Source organism: Octopus sinensis, linkage group LG19 (genome assembly GCF_006345805.1).
Source record: "Octopus sinensis linkage group LG19, ASM634580v1, whole genome shotgun sequence".
In the NCBI taxonomy this organism is placed as follows: Eukaryota; Metazoa; Mollusca; class Cephalopoda; order Octopoda; family Octopodidae; genus Octopus; species Octopus sinensis.
The window spans coordinates 19,385,196-19,406,729 of record NC_043015.1 but is presented as its reverse complement, the minus strand read 5'-3'; the positions used below and the strand labels follow the sequence as shown (position 1 = coordinate 19,406,729).

Below are 21,534 nucleotides of genomic sequence, written 5' to 3'. Positions count from 1 at the left end.
ACTCGCCGGTTAAAAGAGCAATCATAGAAGAAAAGACAAAAAGTAAAAGTAAAAAGAAGGCAAACATTGATAAAGGAACGATAGGAAAGGGACTCAGTAAGGGCAGGTCAATGAAGGGAAAAGGTCCAACTGTTAAGAAAAAAGTTCAACTTCAAGAAAGTGATGCCTCTGATGAGGAAGAGTGCTATTGCTTAGTGTGCAGCAAGCCTTTTTCCAACAGCAAAGGAAGTGAAGTGTGATTTCAATGCTCTGATTGTAAAGGTTGGGCTCACGAGGCATGCACACTAGGTCTGACAATATTCACATGCCCAAATTGTGACTCTGATGATGATTTGTAATGAAACCGTAATAAAGGCCCTTGATCAAACCAACAAGCTTATATCATGTGTTTCTGTCCACTAACATGTATGTTCCAAGAAAATGCATTCATGTGTCAACATACCCCATTATGTGTCAACTTGCCCCAGTATCAGGGCAAGTTGACACATTTAAGTGGTCTTAGAAAATGCACAAAATATAAATCCAGACAATAAGCAGATGAGATCTCTAGCTTTGTAAGTCTTCTGCTATGGTTGATTTATGCGTGTAATACAAGATGCAGTAGAATACATTGCTCTGTCAGTGAAAATGTAAAAAATGTAGTCAACTAACCCCGGTCTCCCCTATATAGAATGTAGATTACATTTAATGTAGAATGAATTTCTAGAAAAATATATATATTACATACAATACACAATGTCTATTTTTCAAATGGGTTTGATATTGAAATGTTTTCACAGATGAAGTACAAGTAAAATATATGTCAACAATAATAAATTAAATGGTAAATTTCTTCTGGAACTATTACAACGATTTTCCTCACAAAAGCAATAGTTGATTTTAACTCCATATGGGTTGCTGTAAAGATGGCATCCTAGAAGTTTTCCTGGTGTTACAGGGTCATCCAGATTAATTGATGGGTCTAAAAGTAAAAGAATAAATGAACTTAAAAACAGATACTATGTATGCATGTGTGTGTGTATTTTTTTCACATGTACCCATTCACAGCAAAAGTGTTAAAAGTATAATTTAAAAGGCACTTACAAACATGAAAAAAGGGAAATGAACTGCTGCTAAACATGTTTCAAAAAGTAAATACACCCAACTGAAAAGGATTAAGCAAATAAATTGCTTCCCCAAAGGTAAACTGGTAGAAAAAGAAAAGAAAGCACAACAAATAATACAACAGTTGGTGTGACTCCAAAACTATTCACAAAAACATGCTTAGCCACTACAAATAAACATAGAAACCTAAACTTGTTATTCCACATACCACTATTATTGAATATTAGAAGTTCTTTACAACTTAATAACATAGGTATAATTCTTTACCTATGAAACGAGAGCAGAGTTCATAAAAATATCTCTAAAGATTGCTGAAGAACAAAATATCTCAAATAAATTAAATATATATCTCTCTATAAGGAAAAGAAAAACATTTTAAAAAATCACATGGAAATTTAAAATGAAATAAAATTTTCCACAAAATGAAAGGATACAAAGGCCATTGTCTGACAGAAATAGGTCACTTAGTACATCTTGTAGGAAGGCAAGCAAAGTACTGAATGATGAAGTTTTTTCCTTTATACTGCAAATAACATGTAAATGACAGAACCAGTTGACTTTATTAATATCAGAACTTTGCAAAAGAAAGTGGCCCAAGTTTCCTGTGAATAAAAAGCTCCCAAAGAAAAAAAAAAGTGTCTGTGTGTGTGTTTTCTTTAATGGAAGAAGAAAGAGTAAATGCTAAGAATTACAAATTCATAATAAGAGAATAATTTAATGATTTGTAAAGTGGCACTCAACTCAATTTCTGTTCAGTTAGAAACTGCCATACATAGCTGTAGTATCATTGCACTGAATATTAAAACAGCTACTTAACTAGTCAAATGTAGATGTGGTATCTCTGGACTTCGCAAAGGCTTCATCAAAATTGATTATAAGATAATATACTAGAAACTAAATGACTCCAGCTGAAATGTAAAATTATGAGAGCAGTTGTACACAATATTCTAAAAGACAGAAATGAAGTTGTCGTGATCTATGATTACTTTTCAAAATAACAGCAATCCAGTGTAACATGTCCTAAAGAAGTGTTTTGGATCCATTACAATTGTAAAATATCTTGCAAATTCAGATAACAGTACATCTATCTTAAATAGCTATGTTACTGATACAATAAATTTCAAAGACATTTAAGAGTCCCATGATACCAGAATGACATAAATAGGAGAGTTGAACAAAAAAAGCATGTAATTAAATGTTGAAAAGTTTCAAGTGCTTTGCTATTAACCCTCTGACACATTGCAGACTAGATACACTGGGTCCAGTAGAGATTGAAACCTCAGTCAGAATTTTTGCCAAACTTGGAAATTATCATTTTCTTATTACTTTAAAACCAGCAGAATTGTGTAGATAACTAACTAGGTGGATCCTGATAGCATTTAGAACAAAAGAGCAGTTTCATACCAAGTCCATCATTTAATTGAAAATTATTCAATAATCTTATACAACAAAGATTAATTCTATGTACTAACCAAACTACAGGGAATGACTGATACTTTAAGACTCTATTTATTGTAGTGTAAAAGAGAGAAACAGAAAATAACACCAGGCAATAATACTTAAAAGAGCTTGGAAGGATACTGACCATGTGTGACATAGAAAAGTTATGCAACTGTCCCAAGTGGACCCTACTGCACTGTGCCAAATATTGTCCTATAATTCCTGAATTAGAACTAGATATTGCAAAAGTCTTATGCTCAAAAGGGCTTCAACTGTTTCCTGTCATCAAAAAGCATAGGAAATATCTATGGAAAAGATGTCAGAATATCAGATAAATTTATATCACTCTAGGTACCACATATGTAAACAATAGTATCAAACTTCATCAAATATCAACTATAAAGACAATAACAGCATTATTGAGAACACCTAATTAAAGGAGAAAATAGAAATATGAAAACAAGTAAAGAATGTATACTGGAACAAACTCTGACAAGTTATAACTGGAACATATACTGGAACAAACTCTGACAAGTTATAATGCTTCCTTGCTTTGAGAGTAATTCAACAGAGAGAATAAGTTGGTTTTTATGAATTAAGCATTCATACAGAAAAGCAGAATGTAAGTATTAATACAATACACCAGACATTATAAACATTATACACACACAAATCATATATAAATTATACTATATAAATCAAATGCACAACAATAGAAAAGATGAGCACATCAAGACTCTCATAAAAAGATAACACAAAATGCAAAACTAATCATAAACTACAAAAACACTTGAATATAAAAAAAAAAATCAACTATTGAACACCAAACCATAAGTATGTGAACCTGGAAACAAGCTACAAATGACAGTTGGAAACTTCATGACTTCTGCTGCTACACAAGCAGAATACTCATGCACAAGCTCACCATGCAGATGAGAGAATAAAACAAAATTAGAGAGAGAAGTTATGAGTGGACAATAAATCCAATGTCTTCCTCAATTGTTCAACTGACCAACTAACCAATGAATCTAAGAAGCCAGAGCTCATAGATTTAAACCTCATTTTAAAGTTTTCTCAACATGGCTCTGCCTAATGTTTAAAGAACAATCAGTTCAGTAGGGTCCTCAGCTATTGAATAAAAGGATATGCATAATTGTAGAAACAACTAATGTAAATCAGAAAATGGAATGAATAAAACTTGGTATAGACAGAAAGTACAAAAGATTAAAAATTTAGAAAAAAAACAACATTGTAATCAGTTGCTGACAAAACCTGTAGTATACAGTTCATGCAATGTCAACTGCATAATGTTAAATATTGGTGAATGAAACATTGCCTCATTCTAAATGTTTTTATGATATTTAAAAAAAGGGGGAAAAAACGAACAGGAGGAGATATGTGGGATGGAGAGTTGCTAAAGGGGCCACAGGAAGTGTGAAAAAGATTTCCAGATAAAAAACGCTACCAATGTTAATAATTTCTTTACAGTTGAAAAGAAGCTAATTCAACATAGATTAGATTAGATGATTCATATATTTATAGGTGCAGGTGTAGCTGTGTGGTAAGAAGCTTGCTTCCCAATCACATGATTGTGGGTTCAATCCCACTGCATGACATTTTCTACTATAGCCTTGGGCCAACCAAAGCATTGTGAGTAGCTTTGGTAGATCAAAACTGAAAGAAGCCTGTCATATATATATATATATATATATATAGGGGTTATGAGAGGTAATGGTGTCATTGAGACCCAAAGGTGTCAGGTAAGCTGAATAAGTGCTATAGATAGACCATCGTTAAGTTCCAGGTTCAGTGATTATGCAAATAAGGGGTTCAACATAGGTCATATAACAGCGTGTGTATATAAAAATTTTTTTTTCCCGTAATGAGATAAAACACCAAGGCTGTGTAAATGTTCTAAAATCTACACAGCCTTGGTTTTTTATATCTCATTACAAAAAAAAATTATATATATATATCATCATCATCGTTTAACATCCGTTTTCCATGCTAGCATGGGTTGGACGGTTCAACTGGGGTCTGGGAAGCTAGGAGGCTGCACCAGGCTCCAGTCTGATCTGGCAGTGTTTCTACAGCTGGATGCCCTTCCTAACGCCAACCACTCCATGAGTGTAGTGGGTGCTTTTTAAGTTACAGGCAAGGCTGGAAACGGCCATGATTGGTTGGTGCTTTTTACGTGCCACCGGCACGGAAGCCAGTCGAGGCGGCACTGGCAACAGCCATGTTCGGATGGATCTTTTTACGTGCCACTGGCAATGGTATCACAACTACAATTTCCATTGAATTTTTGATTGATTTCGATTTCGCTTGCCTCAACAGGTCTTCACAAGTAGAGTTTTGTGTCCCAAGGAGGAAAGGTATGCATAAATGGACTGGCTACATCCCATGTAAAGGCCACGGGTTATGGTCTCACTTGTCCTGCCGGGTCTTCTCACGCACAGCATATTTCCAAAGGTCTCAGTCTCTAGTCATCTCCTCGGTGAGACCTAAAGTTTGAAGGTCGTGCTTCACCACCTCGTCCCAGGTCTTCCTGGATCTACCTCTTCCACAGGTTCCCTCAACCGCTAGGGTATGGCACTTTTTCACACACCTATCTTCATCCATTCTCGCCACATGACCATACCAGCGCAAACGTCTCTCTAGCACCCTACAATTGATGCTTCTTAGGTCCAACTTTTCTCTCGAGGTACTTACACTCTGCCGAGTATGCACACTGACATTACACATCCATCGGATCATACTGGCTTCATTCCTTGTGAGCTTACACATGTCCTCAACAGTCACAGCCCATGTTTCACTGCCATGTAGCATGGCTGTTCGTACACATGCGTCATACAATCTACCTTTTACTCTGAGCGAGAGGCCTTTTCTCACCAGCAGAGGTAAGAGCTCTCTGAACTTTGCCCAGGCTATTCTTACTCTAGCAGTTACACATTCAGCACACCTGCTCCCGCTACTGACTTGGTCACCTAGGTAACGGAAGCTATCAACTACTTCTAGTTTTTCTCCCTGGAAAGTGACGGAAGTTGTTCTCTGCACATTTTCAGTGTTTATTGCTCCTGAGCATCTGCCACATACAAAAACTATCTTCCTAGTTAGCCTTCCTTTGACATTGCTGCACCTCTTATGTGTCCATAGCTTACACTGGGTACATCTGTTATTGCCTGGAGAACTATGATAAATAGGAGGGGGCTGAGGACTGAACCTTGGTGGACCCCTACCTCTACCCGGAATTCTTCACTGTACTTGTTGCCAACCCTCACCTGACTTACAGCGTCCCTGTACATGGCTCGCACAGCTCTCACTAGCCATTCATCTATCCCTAGTTTCCTCATTGACCACCAGATAAGGGATTGGGTGACTCTGTCAAAGGCTTTCTCCATGTCAACGAAAGCTAGGTACAGAGGTTTATCTTTGGCTAGGTATTTCTCCTGAAGCTGTCTTACCAGGAATATAGCATCAGTGGTACTTTTCCCTGGCACGAACCCAAACTGCATCTCATCTAAACTGACTCTCTCTCTAATTGATTGGGCTATGACCCTCTCCGTGACCTTTATTACTTGACCCAGCAGCTTGATACTTCTGTAATTATTTGTATCTAAGGCGTCACCTTTACTTTTGTAGCAGTTAACTATGGTGCTGCTACACCAGTCATTGGGTATGGATGGAAGCACTCCGTCGGTTACGACGACGAGGGTTCCGGTTGATCCGAATTAACGGAACAGCTTGCTCGTGAAATTAACGTGTAAGTGGCTGAGCACTACACAGACACGTGTACCCTTAACGCAGTTTTCGGGGATATTCAGCGTGACACAGAGAGTGACAAGGCCGGCCCTTTGAAATACAGGTACAACAGAAACAGGAAGTAAGAGTGAGAGAAAGTTGTGGTGAAAGAGTACAGCAGGGATCACCACCATCCCCTGCCGGAGCCTCGTAGAGCTTTAGGTGTTTTCGCTCAATAAACACTGACAACGCCCGGTCATTGGGTATGACTCCTACGTGTATCACTTGGTTAACTATATGGGTGACTAGGCTATAGCCGACATTGCCAGATATTTTTAGCAACTCTGCAGTGATTCCTGATGGGCTGGGGGCTTTCCCTGTCTTCATACTCTTGATTGCTTTATCTACCAAGGTACTGTCAATTCAGATAGCTGGTCCCTCTGTTGGGTCAACATTCGGCAGACACTCTTTCTCCCATTCATTCTCTTTATTGAGCAACCTTTCATAGTGGCGTCTCCAAACCTCTCTCTTTGTAGCCTCATTTAGTGCAAGTGAAACATCATCCATACGGACACATTCTCTCCTATGACATCACGATTCTCTCTCACACACTGTCTTGCAACACGAAATACTTCAAGTCTTTGGTCCTCACAGCGCAGAACATTGGCAAATTTTTTCTTATCTGCTTCCCCTCTGGCTAAATAAACCTGTCTCCTAGCTTCTCTTCTGGCAGTCTGATACAATTCCCTGCTACCTCCATTCTTCCAGCCCCTCCAAGCCTGTTTCTTTTGTTTAATAGCCCTGTCAACCACATTGTTCCACCACCACATTGGGTCGAGATGGGACTTTGCACCATCCACAGATCTGGTCAGTGGCTCTCAGCAGGTTGTTCTGTAGAAACCTCCAGTTGTCTTCCACATTATGTGAAGCTATATCCCCTTCTATTTCAACGAAGGCTTCGAGTAATACGTCTCTAAATCTCTGTCCATTTGCAGGATCTTTAAGCTTCCAGACCCTTCTCCTTCAAGCTGGTCTTCTTCTGGGCATCCACTTAGCTCTGATCCCGAAGTCGCTAACTACTAATCTATGTTGAGGGGTACATTCTTCACCTAGGAATGTTTTGGCATTTATAAGCAGCCCTCTTTCCTTTTTTCTGGTGAGGATGTAGTCAATTTGGCTAGTGTGTTTGCCAGAACGGTAGGTGACTAGGTGGGAGGCGGGTTTCCTGAAGTTGGTATTGCAAACCATTTCCATCGCAAAACTCCAGCGGCCTGGTTCCCTCCTCATTGCGAAAACCAAAACCATAGCCTCTATGTATGCCATGGAAGCCCCCGACATGTTGACCAACATGTCCATTGAAGGTCTCTGTCATTTGTCAACGAAGTAGTCTGCAATAGGGTGTCATAGAATCGGTCTTTCTGCACCTCTTGTAGCCCCGGTTGAGGGGCATAGGCCGAGATAATGGTAGCTGACCTATGGTGAAGCACTAATCTAATCTTAAGTACTCTGTCACATACTCTGACTATCTCGATTACCTTATCAACCCATTTCTCCGCAAGAAATATACCCACGCCCCTGACCCCATCAGTGCTCCCTGCCCAGAAAATCTTGTACCTGTGTTCTTTGCCTGTAAGGAACTTAGCGGAACCTCCTCTCCACCTTACTTCTTGGATGCAGCACAAATCTACATGTCTCCGTTCAAGCATCTCAACAATCTCACCAGACCTACCTTTCAGTGTGCCAACGTTGAGTGTGCCAACTCTGAGGGTGTGGGAGGTGTGGGCCTGTGAGACCCTGGGATGAGGGACAGCAGTGTCATGTACCTGAAAAGAAAGCTTGCATTTGGCAGAATTCATAAAGAAACACTAGACTACAATCTACATACACTACACCATTTTTATGCGCTAAATGATCAAATGAACCCTACATAGGGGTGTAGGTAGCATTTGGCCCTTAGAAGTGTTCGCGGGAGGTAGAGAAGGAAGACATAGGTTAGTAACTTCCGGTTAAAGGTGGAGGGGGTGCGAGGGCGAAACAGCAAGTTTAGACTAGAGCATCGTCTTCTGCACTTGTAAACAATGGTTAAATAAATTTAGAGAGAATGAAATAATGAAATGATAACCTTGAATAAAATAGAAATAAAATATAACGATTAACAGATATGCATGATCTTAAGACAAACAAGGAAGACGAAGCTATCGGAACTATGTTTACATGATAAAGAAATATATAGATAATATATATACATGTAAGTGGACAAAGAAAGGGCACTCAACACATTAATTGGGAGCTACATGTATTGAACAAAACAATTTGATTCCAATTCCATGCTTTTTAAACTTTTAAAGCCTCTAATCAGGGCCTTATGCTGGTGGAAATCTGAACAAATAGGGAGGTGCAAGAAGTCTAAGATGGCTGCTGGTAGATGGGCTGTGGTTGGCCAAGGATGCTTGTGTGTGTTCATGTGCTTGCTGTTGCATGTGCAGTCCCTATATATGAGGCACACATGCAATAGTAACCACATATGGACACACAGAAGCATCCATGTGCATGCACACCACCCCGTACATAAACATGCATGCCCCACCCCCTTACATGGCCAATGATACACACATTCATTTATATATATATATATATATATATATATATATGTATGTATGTATGTATGTATGTATGTATGCGGGTGAATATGTCTCTGTGTTCATGTGTGTGTGGGTGCATGCATGTGTATGAATGTGAATGTGCATGTACATATACATGTTTGCATGCATACAGAATGCATAAGCACCACACTAACCATGCCAGGCCACACAAATCCACATCCCTTTTATATGCACATATACCCACATGCCCCTGTAACAGGATCTGGAATCGGTATCACTGAAGGGGTGTCCGATCCGATCCCACCACATTCAATTTAGTTAAATATAACAGACGAAGTCAGGTTATCTGGGAAAGACAGCAAATGTTGTTTTATTACTCGTGATGGTGTTGATCTGGTGTGCCTATTTCTGAGGGGGACCGACAGCCGTATCTGTTGTGCTGCTTCTTGTAGGCTGGTCGAAGTGGTTCGATGTGTCCGCTGCTAAGTCGATGCGTAGTTCTCAGAAACTTCTAATGCACGTCTGTTCACGAGCGCTGTTGGGACCAGAAAGAGTGAGTGAGTGGACTGTGCCTTAGGGGGTCAGTTTCCCGCACATGTGCATGGGGAAGACTTCCGGTGGCCACCCGGAAGTAGTCCCATTCTGTGCATGCGCGCTGAACCTTACACAGTAGCATCACTACATGGCTCCCCCTCGAGTGTGGAAGTACGAAAACAAGAAAATTTGTAGTGGTGCTGCAGAAAAACAGATGGCTTGCCGATCCCCCAGAAGATTTGGTACACAATATGATACTAAAAACAAGAAATTTGAAAGAAAGAAAGTTAAATATAAATTGTCTTTGAAAGTTTCTTGGGCCAATGCACTGTTCTGCCCGATCTTGTAATATACGGTGTGCTCAGGGCACCCGTTGACGGCGAAGGTGGTGTTGTGGGAGCCGGTGAAGGCAAAGGTGTCTGTGCAGGTGAAGGTGTTGTTAAAGGTGCATAGGTGGGTGAGGCAAGGTTGTCATCAAAAGATGAAGACATCTCAAAGTATGCTTTCTTCAGTCGGTCCATGGAAACGGTCTCCGAATGACCATTTATTTCAATGGTGAAAACCTTAGGTGTGCGAGAAAGCACAAGGAAAGGTCCTTTAAAGGGAGAAACAAGTGGTCCCTTGACAGAGTCGTCCCGAACAAAAACATGCGACCAAGTGTCCATATCCGGTGGGAGATGGAATGGTGGAGATTGTTTCCTGGGAACCATGGGTGGAAGATTCGAAAAATAGGAACGCAGTCTGGCGACATAGGTCGCCGGATCATGGGGCTGGGAAGTGTCTGGCACCAACATCGTACCAGGCAATGCCAGTGTGGTACCATACAGTAGCTCTGCAGAAGAAAACCCCAGGTCTGCCTTGACAGCAGTGCGACAACCGAGAAGCACAATGGGCAGAAACTCAATCCAGGACTGTGGATCCGAGGAGGCACGAAGAGCGGCCTTGAGCTGTCTATGGAACCGTTCAACTAATCCATTAGACGCTGGATGATAGCTGGTAGTGCGAATATGATGCACACCTAAAATGCGCGACAATTCGCGAAATAGCGAAGCTTCAAACTGACGTCCATGATCAGTAGTCAATCTGGACGGAACTCCGAAACGGGAAATCCAGTTCGAAACGAAGGCTCGCGCAACAGTCTCAGCAGAAATGTCTGCTATTGGAATGGCTTCTGGCCAGCGGGAGAAACGATCGACACAAGTTAACAGATAAGAAAACCAGATCGATGTGGACATGGCAAAAACGGCCCTCCGTAGGGGGAAAATGTCCAAGCGGGGCACGAACGTGCCGTTGAATCTTGGACTGTTGACACTTGGAGCAGGTGCGTGTCCAAGAAGTAATAGTGGGACACATATTCAGCCAGAAAAACCGAGCTTAAGGGTGGCAGCGATGCCAGGATGTGATAAGGAGTGCAGTACTTCAAACACTGAGCGTTGATGATTCTCAGGCACGAGTGGCCTGGGAGAACCAGTGGAAGTATCACAAAGAATGGTGCCTTCGGCTGACGGAAACGGAAGGTAGGAAAACTGGCAACAAGAGAACTTGGGAGAAGTTAAATCTAACGACGCCAAAGGTGGCTGCTCCTGCGAGATGGCAGTTAAGTCGATAGCAGCAGGAGACGAAAGGGCGCAGACTGGAAGGCGAGAGAGAGCGTCAGCAGGAACGTTCTCCTTTCCAGGTATGTGTCGAATGTTACTAGTGAATTGAGAGATAAAATCCAGGTGCCGGAAAGCACGAGGCAAGAGTTTGTCCGTTTTTGAACACAGGGCAAACGTAAGGGGCTTGTGATCCGTATAGATCACAAAATCTCGCCCTTCAAGTTGATGCTGGAAATGACGAACAGATAGATAGATCGCTAGGAGCTCACGATCAAAGGTGCTGTATCGTCGTTCAGCTGGTTGCAGTTGGCGGGAAAAGAAAGCCAGAGGTCGAATATGATTATCCACTGTGTGTTGTAACATAGTGCCAATCGTAGTGTCCGATGCGTCTACAGTCAAAGAGAGAGAAGCACCAGGAACCGGATGTGCAAGCAAAGAAACAGAAGCCAGCTCCTTAATGAACTCAAAGGCTGTCAGTGCCTCAACAGAGGGTAACTTGACCGTCCTTTCTAGGAGTGTCCTTTAATAGCCTGGTGAGAGGAAGTAGCTTATCTGCACAACCGGGAATAAAACGTCAGTAGAAATTGATCATCCCTAGATAATGCCTGAGCTGGCGCAAGAAAGTGGGAGGTGCGATGTGTTGAATGGCATCGACCTTTGATGACAGAGGGCTGATTCCACTCGAATCAATCAAAAAAATCAAGAAAATCTAGAGAAGAGCGTCCGAAAACACACTTGTCGGGATTTATACGTATACTATAAGCGCGAAGATGCTGAAAAAGCCGAGAAAGGTGCTGGAGATGATTTTCATGTGTGTCGCTCGCAATGAGTATATCATCGACATAGGCAAACACAAAATCAAGACCGCGGACAACCTCATCAATGAAACGCTGGAAAGTGCTGGTAGCATTCCGCAAACCGAAACTCAATACAAAAACTCAAAACACCCAAAAGGGGTAGTGATTGCAGTTTTTGGAACATCAGCTGGGTTGACCGGTATTTGATGGTACGCGTGTATAAGGTCGACCTTCGAAAAAATGGTGCAACCATGGAGATTTGCCGTAAAGTCCTGTAGAATTCTGATTGGATACTTGTCGGCTATTGTTACGGCATTGAGGCGTCGATAGTCTCCTACCGGGCGAAAATCAGACTCGTCCTTTCACGCTAAATGAAGGGGAGACGCCCATGGGCTGGTGGAGGGGCGTATAAGGCCAAGTTGAAGCATGTGCTCAAACTCGGCCCTAGCCGCTTTTAGTTGGTCAGGCGCAAGGCGCCGTGGGCGCGAAAATACAGGCGGCCCAGTGGTGGTGATAAAATGGAGGGTCAAGTGGGTAGGCTTTTCTGGTTGAAAGGCAATGTCCACTAGCTCCGGAAACGAAGCCAAAAGAGAGTGAAAAGCGTCTCCAGAGGTGGCAACAAAGAATGTCGGGCTAAGGACCGCATCGGTGGAACTCCCAGTGAGCGATGAGAGTGACGTCGTGCTGTCAAGAAGCCTCCGACGCCTGACATCCACCAATAGATTAAACCTATCCAAGAAATCAGCGCCGAGAATAGGATGCAGGATGTCAGCGATGACGAAAACCCATTGAAAATCTCGACGAAGGTTGATGTCGAGGCGCAGCGAAATCTGACCGAAGGTGGTTATAGGAGACGAGTCAATGGCATGCAAGACAATTGAAGAGTGCTTGGGCTTGTCTGCAATCAGACAAAGGGGCCAGATGCTGCAACAAGAGCCGGTGTCCACCATGAAGAATTTCTTCGACACCAGATCTTTTACAAAGAACGCACGATTTTTGGGAAACGAGACGGAAGAAGGTGACGTGCTCACCTCCTCCGGATTTAGTTTCCCGAGAGCTGAAAAGTGCACGGCTGGGTACACCGTTCTGCCTTTTCAGCAGAGCCACTGCGACTACAACTGTGTGGTCGACGCCCGATCGCATGGCACAGATCATCAATTCGCCGTGTGAGCGCAGCGAGCCGCTCGGCTAATGAATTATGCATCGGAGAAACTGTCGGAGGGGGCTCTGTACATGCGCACAGGCCTCGCGATGGAGATGGTTTCGGAAATTCCAATATTTTGTCTGCCATCGTGGCAATCTGGTCTACTGACACAGACTCCAGTGCCGTGGCCAACATTGTCTGCATGTGGGCAGGCAACCTGGAGAAGAAAATCCTCCGTAAGAGCGGCGCGTCTGCTGCGTTCCCGCTCAGCTCCCTTAGGTGGCACAGGAACTGGGATGGAGTCCTGTATCCCAACTGTTCCTCAGCCATCAGCTCCTTAAAATTACTCTCCTCCGACCGCATGTTGCGGTGGAGGATTTCGGCTCTTACGGACACGTATGTGGCGTCCGGGTGGGGACTTATTATGAGATCCCTGACCGATGTGGCGAGTCGGGGATGCAAACTTGAATATAGCAGATGCAACTGCTGCTGTGGAGGAACGGCATGTGCGTCAAAATGCGACTCCACCTGGGCAAACCACAGACCTGCATCCCCTGTGAATAAAGGCAAACCTGATGCAGCCATGTTTGTCCGAAAAAACGCCTGTCAGAAAGGGGGCAGAAGGAAGAACGAGAAGTGGAGAACACGTGAAACCGACAAAGCAAATAAAAAAAAAACGTGTTTTGTGTACTCGTGTGTGTGTGTGTGTGTGTGTGCACCTCGTGGGTAGTAAAGAATAGGTGTGTGTGTGTGCACACAAAGGAAAAACAAAGGCTACAGAAAAGAAAAAATGATGTGTGTGTGTGTTTTTTTTTTTTCAGTGTACTGAGTGCGATGGATAAACTTTTGTTTGTACGAAAAAATGAAAGTGAAAACTGAGTTTTCAGCGTGCTAACTGGCAAAACCTGTTCGCTGCGTCTTCTGTTCTTTCTTTTTTTTTTTTTTTACTCGGGGTCACCAATTATAACAGGATCTGGAATCGGTATCACTGAAGGGGTGTCCGATCCGATTCCGTCACATTCAATTTAGTTAAATATAACAGACGAAGTCAGGTTATCTGAGAAAGACAGCAAATGTTGTTTTATTACTTGTGATGGTGTTGATCTGGTGTGCCTATTTCTGAGGGGGACCGACAGCCGTATCTGTTGTACTGCTTCTTGTAGGCTGGTCGAAGTGGTTCGATGTGTCCACTGCTAAGTCGATGCATAGTTCTCAGAGACTTCTAATGCACGTCTGTTCACGAGTGCTGTTGGGGCCAGAGAGAGTGAGTGAGTGGACTGTGCCTTAGGGGTCAGTTTCCTGCACATGCGCATGGGGAAGACTTCCGGTGGCCACCCGGAAGTAGTCCCATTCTGCGCATGCACGCTGAACCTTACACAGTAGCATCACTACACCCCTTTGACCCTACACCCAGACGCCATCAATTTCTTGTCCAACCATGGCCAAATTCCCATTTTTCTCAAGTATCTGCTGTTGTTTGCTTATTAATATTGACATCATGTGACATCTCTTGACCAATCGCAGCCAATCTGCCACCAGCCATCTTGGACTTCCTACCCCTCTCCATTTATTCTGATTTCCACTTGCCTGAGGAAAGCCCTACCCTCTTCCATTAGGGGCTTTGAATCTTTAAGTAGTACGGAATCAGAATTAAACTGTTTTGAACTATATATATGTATGTGTGTGTGTTTGTATATCTATGTGTGTGTCTTGTGTCTATGTTTGTCCCCCATCACTGCTTGACAACTCAACTAGTACTGATGTGTTTATGTCCCCATAACTTAGCAGTTCGGCAAAAGAAATGATAGAATAAGTACACGGCTTAAAAAAAGTCCTGGGGTTGATCTGTTCAATTAATACCCTTGATGCTGGGTGTTTCATCTCGGAGGTCACAGTGTCTCTAGAAAAAATGAGACAGGGAGGTAGAGTTCTCTCTATCCCTGGATCTGAATGAGTGCATATGCTGGGAGTATCTTCCCTTGAAGTTATTGGCTGTCATACCTGTATAGTGCCTGGTAATGCCATCAGATGGTGTAAGGGTGGCTCTGCATATTACAGCCCCTGAGAGGCAGGATCATTCTAGATGGCACATGGTGGGGTTTCAGCAGGTTGGGGTTGGGGTGGTGCGATTGCATTTTTATGTCTGTTGATGCATGCGATGTTGGATACGTTGTCTAATCAGGAGTAGCTCACCTTGATATTATGGGGTTGAAGAGTTTGTAATACTATTGGTCTCTGGGGAAGAGTTTCTTAATTAATGATAGGAAGCCCTTAGCTATGTTGGTGGAAATATCTGGGTTGAAAGGGATGTTATACCATATCATTTTCCTTTTCCTAATCTTTTTGGGGTGAGGAGAGGGTGTTGTCCCCATAAGTGAGCTTCTCAGTAACCCCACCCCTAGCCAAAGCATTGTTGTAGTGGGGGTCAGCCTTGTTAAAGATATCTCTATTGGTTGAGAGATTAGACAGTCGTTTCTAATGCCTGGAACCAGGTTTTTAATTGAGCTCGTGGATGTATAGTGTTTCCTCATTAGGCTTCCTGTATGGGACACAGAGAACTCTACTTCCCTGTTTCATTTTCTCTGGAGACTCTGTGACCTCTGAGATGAAACACCCAGCATCAAGTGAACTATTGTTGACAGAGCACCACCATATTCTCCCAGTGCCCCCAAACTGCCAACTCTGCCTCCACATAAAACTGCATATCCTCCAACAACCTGCAGTATCCATCAATAAGAAATATGATTTATCTTATTGCCTGTGTGGCTAATAAAAGAAAGTTATCTTATTGCTGTCACCAGCGGTATGCCCTTCTGGCAAATTTCAAGCCTCTGACTGCTGACAACCTGGATATATCACCTTAGTACCAGCTGCTACTCTGCACCAAGGTCACCATCACCAACCAACCCCATGAGCAGGACCACCAGTTACCAATCCTCAATGCTTACCAATTCTCAACACTTACCAACTCCAAATGCTTGTTATGCGCTCACTAATATGCATGTGTGCAAGTCTGTTCATATACATATATAGTTGTGTGTGTGAGAATATGCATCCATATACAGCTGTGCACACTTGCATCAATGCAGACATGCATGCAAAACCATATGAGTGTATCTACACACCCACATATACAACTATATACTTGCATATGCTGCCCCTTCCTACCTCCCCTCCAACAACCTGACTGATTTCCTGTTCACCAACATCAAACCATGACACTACGTGACCTTCCTTGACCAATCACAGCCCACCTTATGGTAATAACAATCAACTTCTTTCATTCAAATTCAAAATGGCTGAAAATTATCATCACACTTAGAACTCTCGGGGTACCAACGAATTTGAATCAACCTGTTTTGATCCACACACACATATACATATTCTAATCTAACAAAAATATATATACATAGTGTTTTCAACCAAATACTATTTGGTTCCATTCTTGCTTTATCTTCATTAAATAACTCTTCAAAGCAATACAAATAGCAATTAAGGAAGACATGCATTTTTCTATTTGAAAAAGAAATCCAAAACAGGTTGTTAAAAACAAAAAACAGGAGAGGTTCAGTGAATATCAATTAACAGATATTTTCTTTGTATTGAATTTTATCTGTAAAAGCAGTGGAAATAATAGACATGATTGTTAATATTTAGTAGTATAATAAAAGTAAAATTTCAGTGTTAAATGAAATATGCAATAAAATAAAAAAATAATTTTTGAATAAATGCTTACCTTTAATTCTGCGGATTAGACTGAGATAGGATCTTTGAGAATAGCATGTCCTCTGGGCTGTATTATAAGCTATACAAAGAGAAATGGAAAATGCTGAATTTATTGCAGTAATAATTAGCTAAAAATATCAAAATTCTAAGTATTCAAAAGTGGTTAATGGCAGAATTAATGGACCATTAGACAAAATATCTTACAGCTTTTACATATATTCCTTTATGCTGAGATCATATGTGTTTTTTTATACTTCTTGGTCTAATACAATAAATCTGCCAACTATTTTCCACCTCCAGAATATTATTAGAGGCTAGATGACTATGATAGGAATTAACACAATACTTTCTCTACACAAAAAATTGAAATATTTCACACCTGCCCACCCTCTAAAAATTAGTGTACAATTGATTTTCTTTAATATAGTGTATTTTTATAAAATAAATTGAAGTCTATTACATTTAATATATGTCTACTTATGATAGAATGAACAGAATGATATAAATAGCTCTGAACCGTTCTGACCATCGTCCTCATAACTTTAACATATATTTTCCTATACTGGTATGAGTAACAAGGGTCTAAAACAACAACATAACTTCATGCATTTCATCCCTCACAACCTTGAGAGATGGAATATAAATACTCATTTCCAAGTTTTCTCAGATTACTTACTATTACCTCACTACTAGCTAATACCATTAATTATCCTGCATGCATCATCAATACCTATGCATTTATCACTACAGCATGTTGTCCTTTTTATTAATGGCATTATTGTGCCCTTATCAGTTATATATTTTCAACACCAATAGATGCTAATTCATGTGTGAACACATATATATGTATACACAGCCATGCTGGAGCACTGCCTTGAAGAATTTCAGTTAAATGAATTGATCCAAGTACTTTTTTCTTTTAAGCCTGGTACTTTGCCAAACCACTAAGTTATGGGGATGTAAACACACCAACACCAGTTGTCAAGCAGTGGTAGGGGACAAACACAAACACACACACACATATATATATATATATATCCAATTTTTCTCTTAAATCATTTGCTGTCTTACATGCACACCAACATTACCTATCCGGTGGAGCATGCTGGCTTCATTCCTTTCAAGCCTTCACATGTCCTCTGTAGTCATAGCCTATGTTTCACTGCCATGCAGCATAGCTGTACATATATGGGTATCATACAATCTTTTTCTCTGAGGGAGAAGTCCTTTGTTACTAACAAAAGTAATAGCTCTCTGAACTTTGCCCACTCCATTATTATTCTAGCAATTACACTTTCAGAACTTCCTCCTCCACTGCTAACTTGGATGCCTAGATAAAAGAAGCTATCTACTACACTAAGGAGCCCCTTGGAAATTTGTTGAAGTCTGTTATCTATAAACTCTTAGTACTTATTGTACCTGCACATCTGCCACACACACAAAGACTACTTTCTCTGTTAATTATCTTGTGACATTGCTGCACCTCTTATGTGTCCATAGCTTGCACTGGGTACACCATATGGAGTTTCTACCAACACCTTTTTGTACATATTGTGGAGGGCCATCTCTCTGAAAAGATTAGTGATTTATCTGTTTCCCTACTTACTAGGAATTTGGTCTTTGCTAAATTAATTCTAAGGCCCTTTGGCTCCAGACCTTGCTCCCACACCTGAAATTTCCTCTCTAGTTCAGGTAGTGACTCTTTGTACACTAACTTCATTGCTAACCTTTATTTTACTGACATCATCTAAGTACGTGGCTTGTACAGTTGACACCAACCACTCATCTATCCCTAGCTTGTGCATTGACCTTCAGATGAGGGAGTGAGAGTCTCTGTTAAAGGCTTTCTCCATTTAAAAAAAAGCCAAGTACTAAATGCTTCTTCTGCAGTTGCCTTGCCAGGAAGACAGTGTCAGTAGTGCTTCTCCCCGGCATGAAACTGAACTGCATCTCATCTAGGCTAACTCTCTTCCTGATTTATTGAGCTATGATCCTCTCTATAACTTTCATGACATGGTCTAGCAATTTTATACCTCTGTAATTATTTCTGTCAAAGGCATCACCTTTACCTTTGTAACAGTTGACTACAGCTACACTAGTTGTTGGGTATGACTCCGTTGTGAACAACCTTAATTTTGTGTGTGTATGTTATCATCATCATCATCATTATTGTTGTTTAACATCCACTTTTCATGCTGGCACGAGTTGGATGGTTTGACTGAGAACTGGTAAGCTGCACCAGTCTGATTTGGCAAGGTTTCTACAGCTGAAAGCCCTTCCTAATACCACTCTGTGAGTTTGGTGGGTGCTTTTTACGTGCCACCAGCAAGGGTGCCAGTCAGGTGGCACTGATATTGGCTCAAATGGTGCTTCTTACATGCCACCGGCGTGGGTGCTAGTAAGACAGCACTGGATTGGCCATGCTTGAATGGTGCCTTTTATGTGCCACAGGCTTGGGTGCCAGTCAGGCAGCACTAGCATTGGCCATGCTCAAATGGTGCTTTTTATATGTCACAAGCATGTGTACTAGTCAGGCGGCACTGGCATCAGCCATGGCATTGATTTCACTTGGTTCAACAGGTCTTCACAATCACAGCATATTGCCTGACGATTGGAAGGTGCTTTTAAATGGGCCAGTTATGATTGTAATCAGTCATGATTATGATCTCACCTGGCTTTTCGGGTCTTCTCAAACATGGCATATCTCCATAGGTCGTCTCAATTGTTTGTTATTGCTTCTGTGAGACTCAACGTTCGAAGGTTGTGCTTCACCACCTCATCCTATGTCTTCCAGGGTTTACCTCTTCCACAAGTTTCCTCCACCTTTAGGGTGTGACACATCCTCATCCATATGCATCACATGACCTGCCAGCGCAGTCGTCTCTCTTGCACACACCATCTGATGCTTCTTATGTCCAACTTTTCTCTCAGGATGCTTACACTTTGTTGTGCATGCACACTGACATTACACATCCAGCGGAGTATACTAGCTTCATTTCTTTCAAGTCTCTGCATATCCTCAGCAGTCACACCCCATGTTTCACTGCCGTGTAGCATGGCTGTTCACACACAGACATCAAACAGTCTACCTTTCACATTCAGCGAGAGGTCCTTTGTTACCAGCAGAGGTAGGATCTCTCTGAACTTTGCCCAAGCCTATTCTTATTCTAGCAGCTATGCTCCCAGAGTATCCACTTCCACTACTCACCTGGTCACCTAGGTAACACAAGCTATCAACTACTTCTAGTTTTTTTCCCCTGGTATGTGATGGAATCTGTTTTCTGTACATTTTCAGTGCTTATTGCCCTTGTGCATCTGCCACACACAAAAACTATCTTCCCAGTTAACCTTCTGTTGATATTGCTGCACCTCTTATGTGTCCACAGCTTATACAGGGTACATCTTATGAGTTTCTACCTATGCCTTTTCTACAGATTGAGCAGGGTCATCTACCTGAAGGGATTTATGATTTGTCCTTCTTCGTTGTAGAGTTGTATATTCTTGGTTATGGCATACAACTGGTCAGTCACAAAGTTGCTATGTATTTTGCATTGAATGCTGCACTTAGCAATACCGATGACTAAGAACACATTGTCTCTTTAATGTTAACTGTAAATATACAATCTTGGTCAGCTCATTTGTGAAATGAAATGAAACAAAAAAAAAACCTATCTGAGAAGGGAATAATTGCTTCCTATTGTATGATTCCAGCTATGGCTGAATGGGGTCAGCTGTGCTGGTGTACATATTTTTGGTTCTTCGGTTTTAAAAAGGCGGACATGCTTTCAAAATAAATTTTCTATTGTAAGGGCAATGACTAAAAATTTCACTTTTTGAGTTCAAAAAGGTACCTGGACTGTATGAATTTTTAAAGATTATTCTTCTCTCATATAAGTAAAGCTTAGTTGCTTCTGTTCAGATATAGCTCAGGTTGTGCCAGCAGCTTCTTGTTGATTTTATATGGTGTTCCTTCCTCTTTTAATCACTATATATAAGCGGTTAATATTATAATGTTGCACCTCTCTTGGATCCTAAAAGAGGGCTTGTGATTATTTAGCCTAGCTTTAAAGGGGGCCTCTATTGCCTCAACATATTTCTGAGTATGCATTCCTCCTTTGCTGCTATTGTTTGATAGTACTACCTCTGCTTCATACACCACACCCTTGGTGTTACACCAACCTTTCACTGAACACTGGCTGCTAAACCTACATGAACATCATGCCTCTGTACAACACTTTGAAGTGTATTCTAATATCTTTTTGACACTAGGTGCACATCTGAATGCAGCCCTTAAGTTATGTCTACTGAATAATCTCCTATACCTATGGGACAATGTGAAATGCTTATCTAACAATCTAAGGAAGGCACTTTACACATAGATTTTATGTTGAGTGTGAAGGGTATGGCAAACCAGAAGACTTTACAGTGGCATTTTTCTCTTGTGGATATTAGGGCCAGTCATATAAGTAGTTCAGTTCTTAAACCTACTGGTTGCAAGAGCCTCATTGTTATAGGGGGCTATTACATCAAAAACATCTTTATTCAAGAATAAGTTGGAAATAATCTTAATGACACACTTTGAGGTTTTTAAAGACTATATATAGGTGAGTACCAGGAGGCTGTGTTGATATATGACAACCTTTCATTAGGTTTGCAGTATAGATTATATGAATCAGTGCTCAAATTGAGTGTTATATCTAAGGTAACTTTGGTTTCAATGGTAACCTTAAGTTCAATGGAGTTAAGGTTGTGAATCAAGTCTTTCCTAAGCTTGTTCAAGGTGTGCCCATTTCTGCCTATAGAGATGGCTTAAACATCATCCCTATATAGACCAAAGTTGGTTGATG

The 21,534-nt window shown here is 41.4% G+C and overlaps 1 protein-coding gene across 1 annotated transcript in view; it reads right to left on the bottom strand.

Annotated features, from left to right (window-relative positions):
• Positions 1 to 740: 740 nt before the first annotated feature.
• LOC115222183 overlaps positions 741 to 21,534 on the bottom strand; it is a 63,425-nt gene continuing 42,631 nt past the window's right edge. The window contains exons 6-7 of the mRNA XM_029792328.2: positions 16,698 to 16,766; positions 741 to 961 (exon numbers count right to left, since the gene is read on the bottom strand). Of these exons, the coding sequence (XP_029648188.1) occupies positions 774 to 961; positions 16,698 to 16,766 (257 nt within the window). The 3' untranslated portion in view covers positions 741 to 773. The remainder of the gene's footprint in view (positions 962 to 16,697; positions 16,767 to 21,534) is intronic.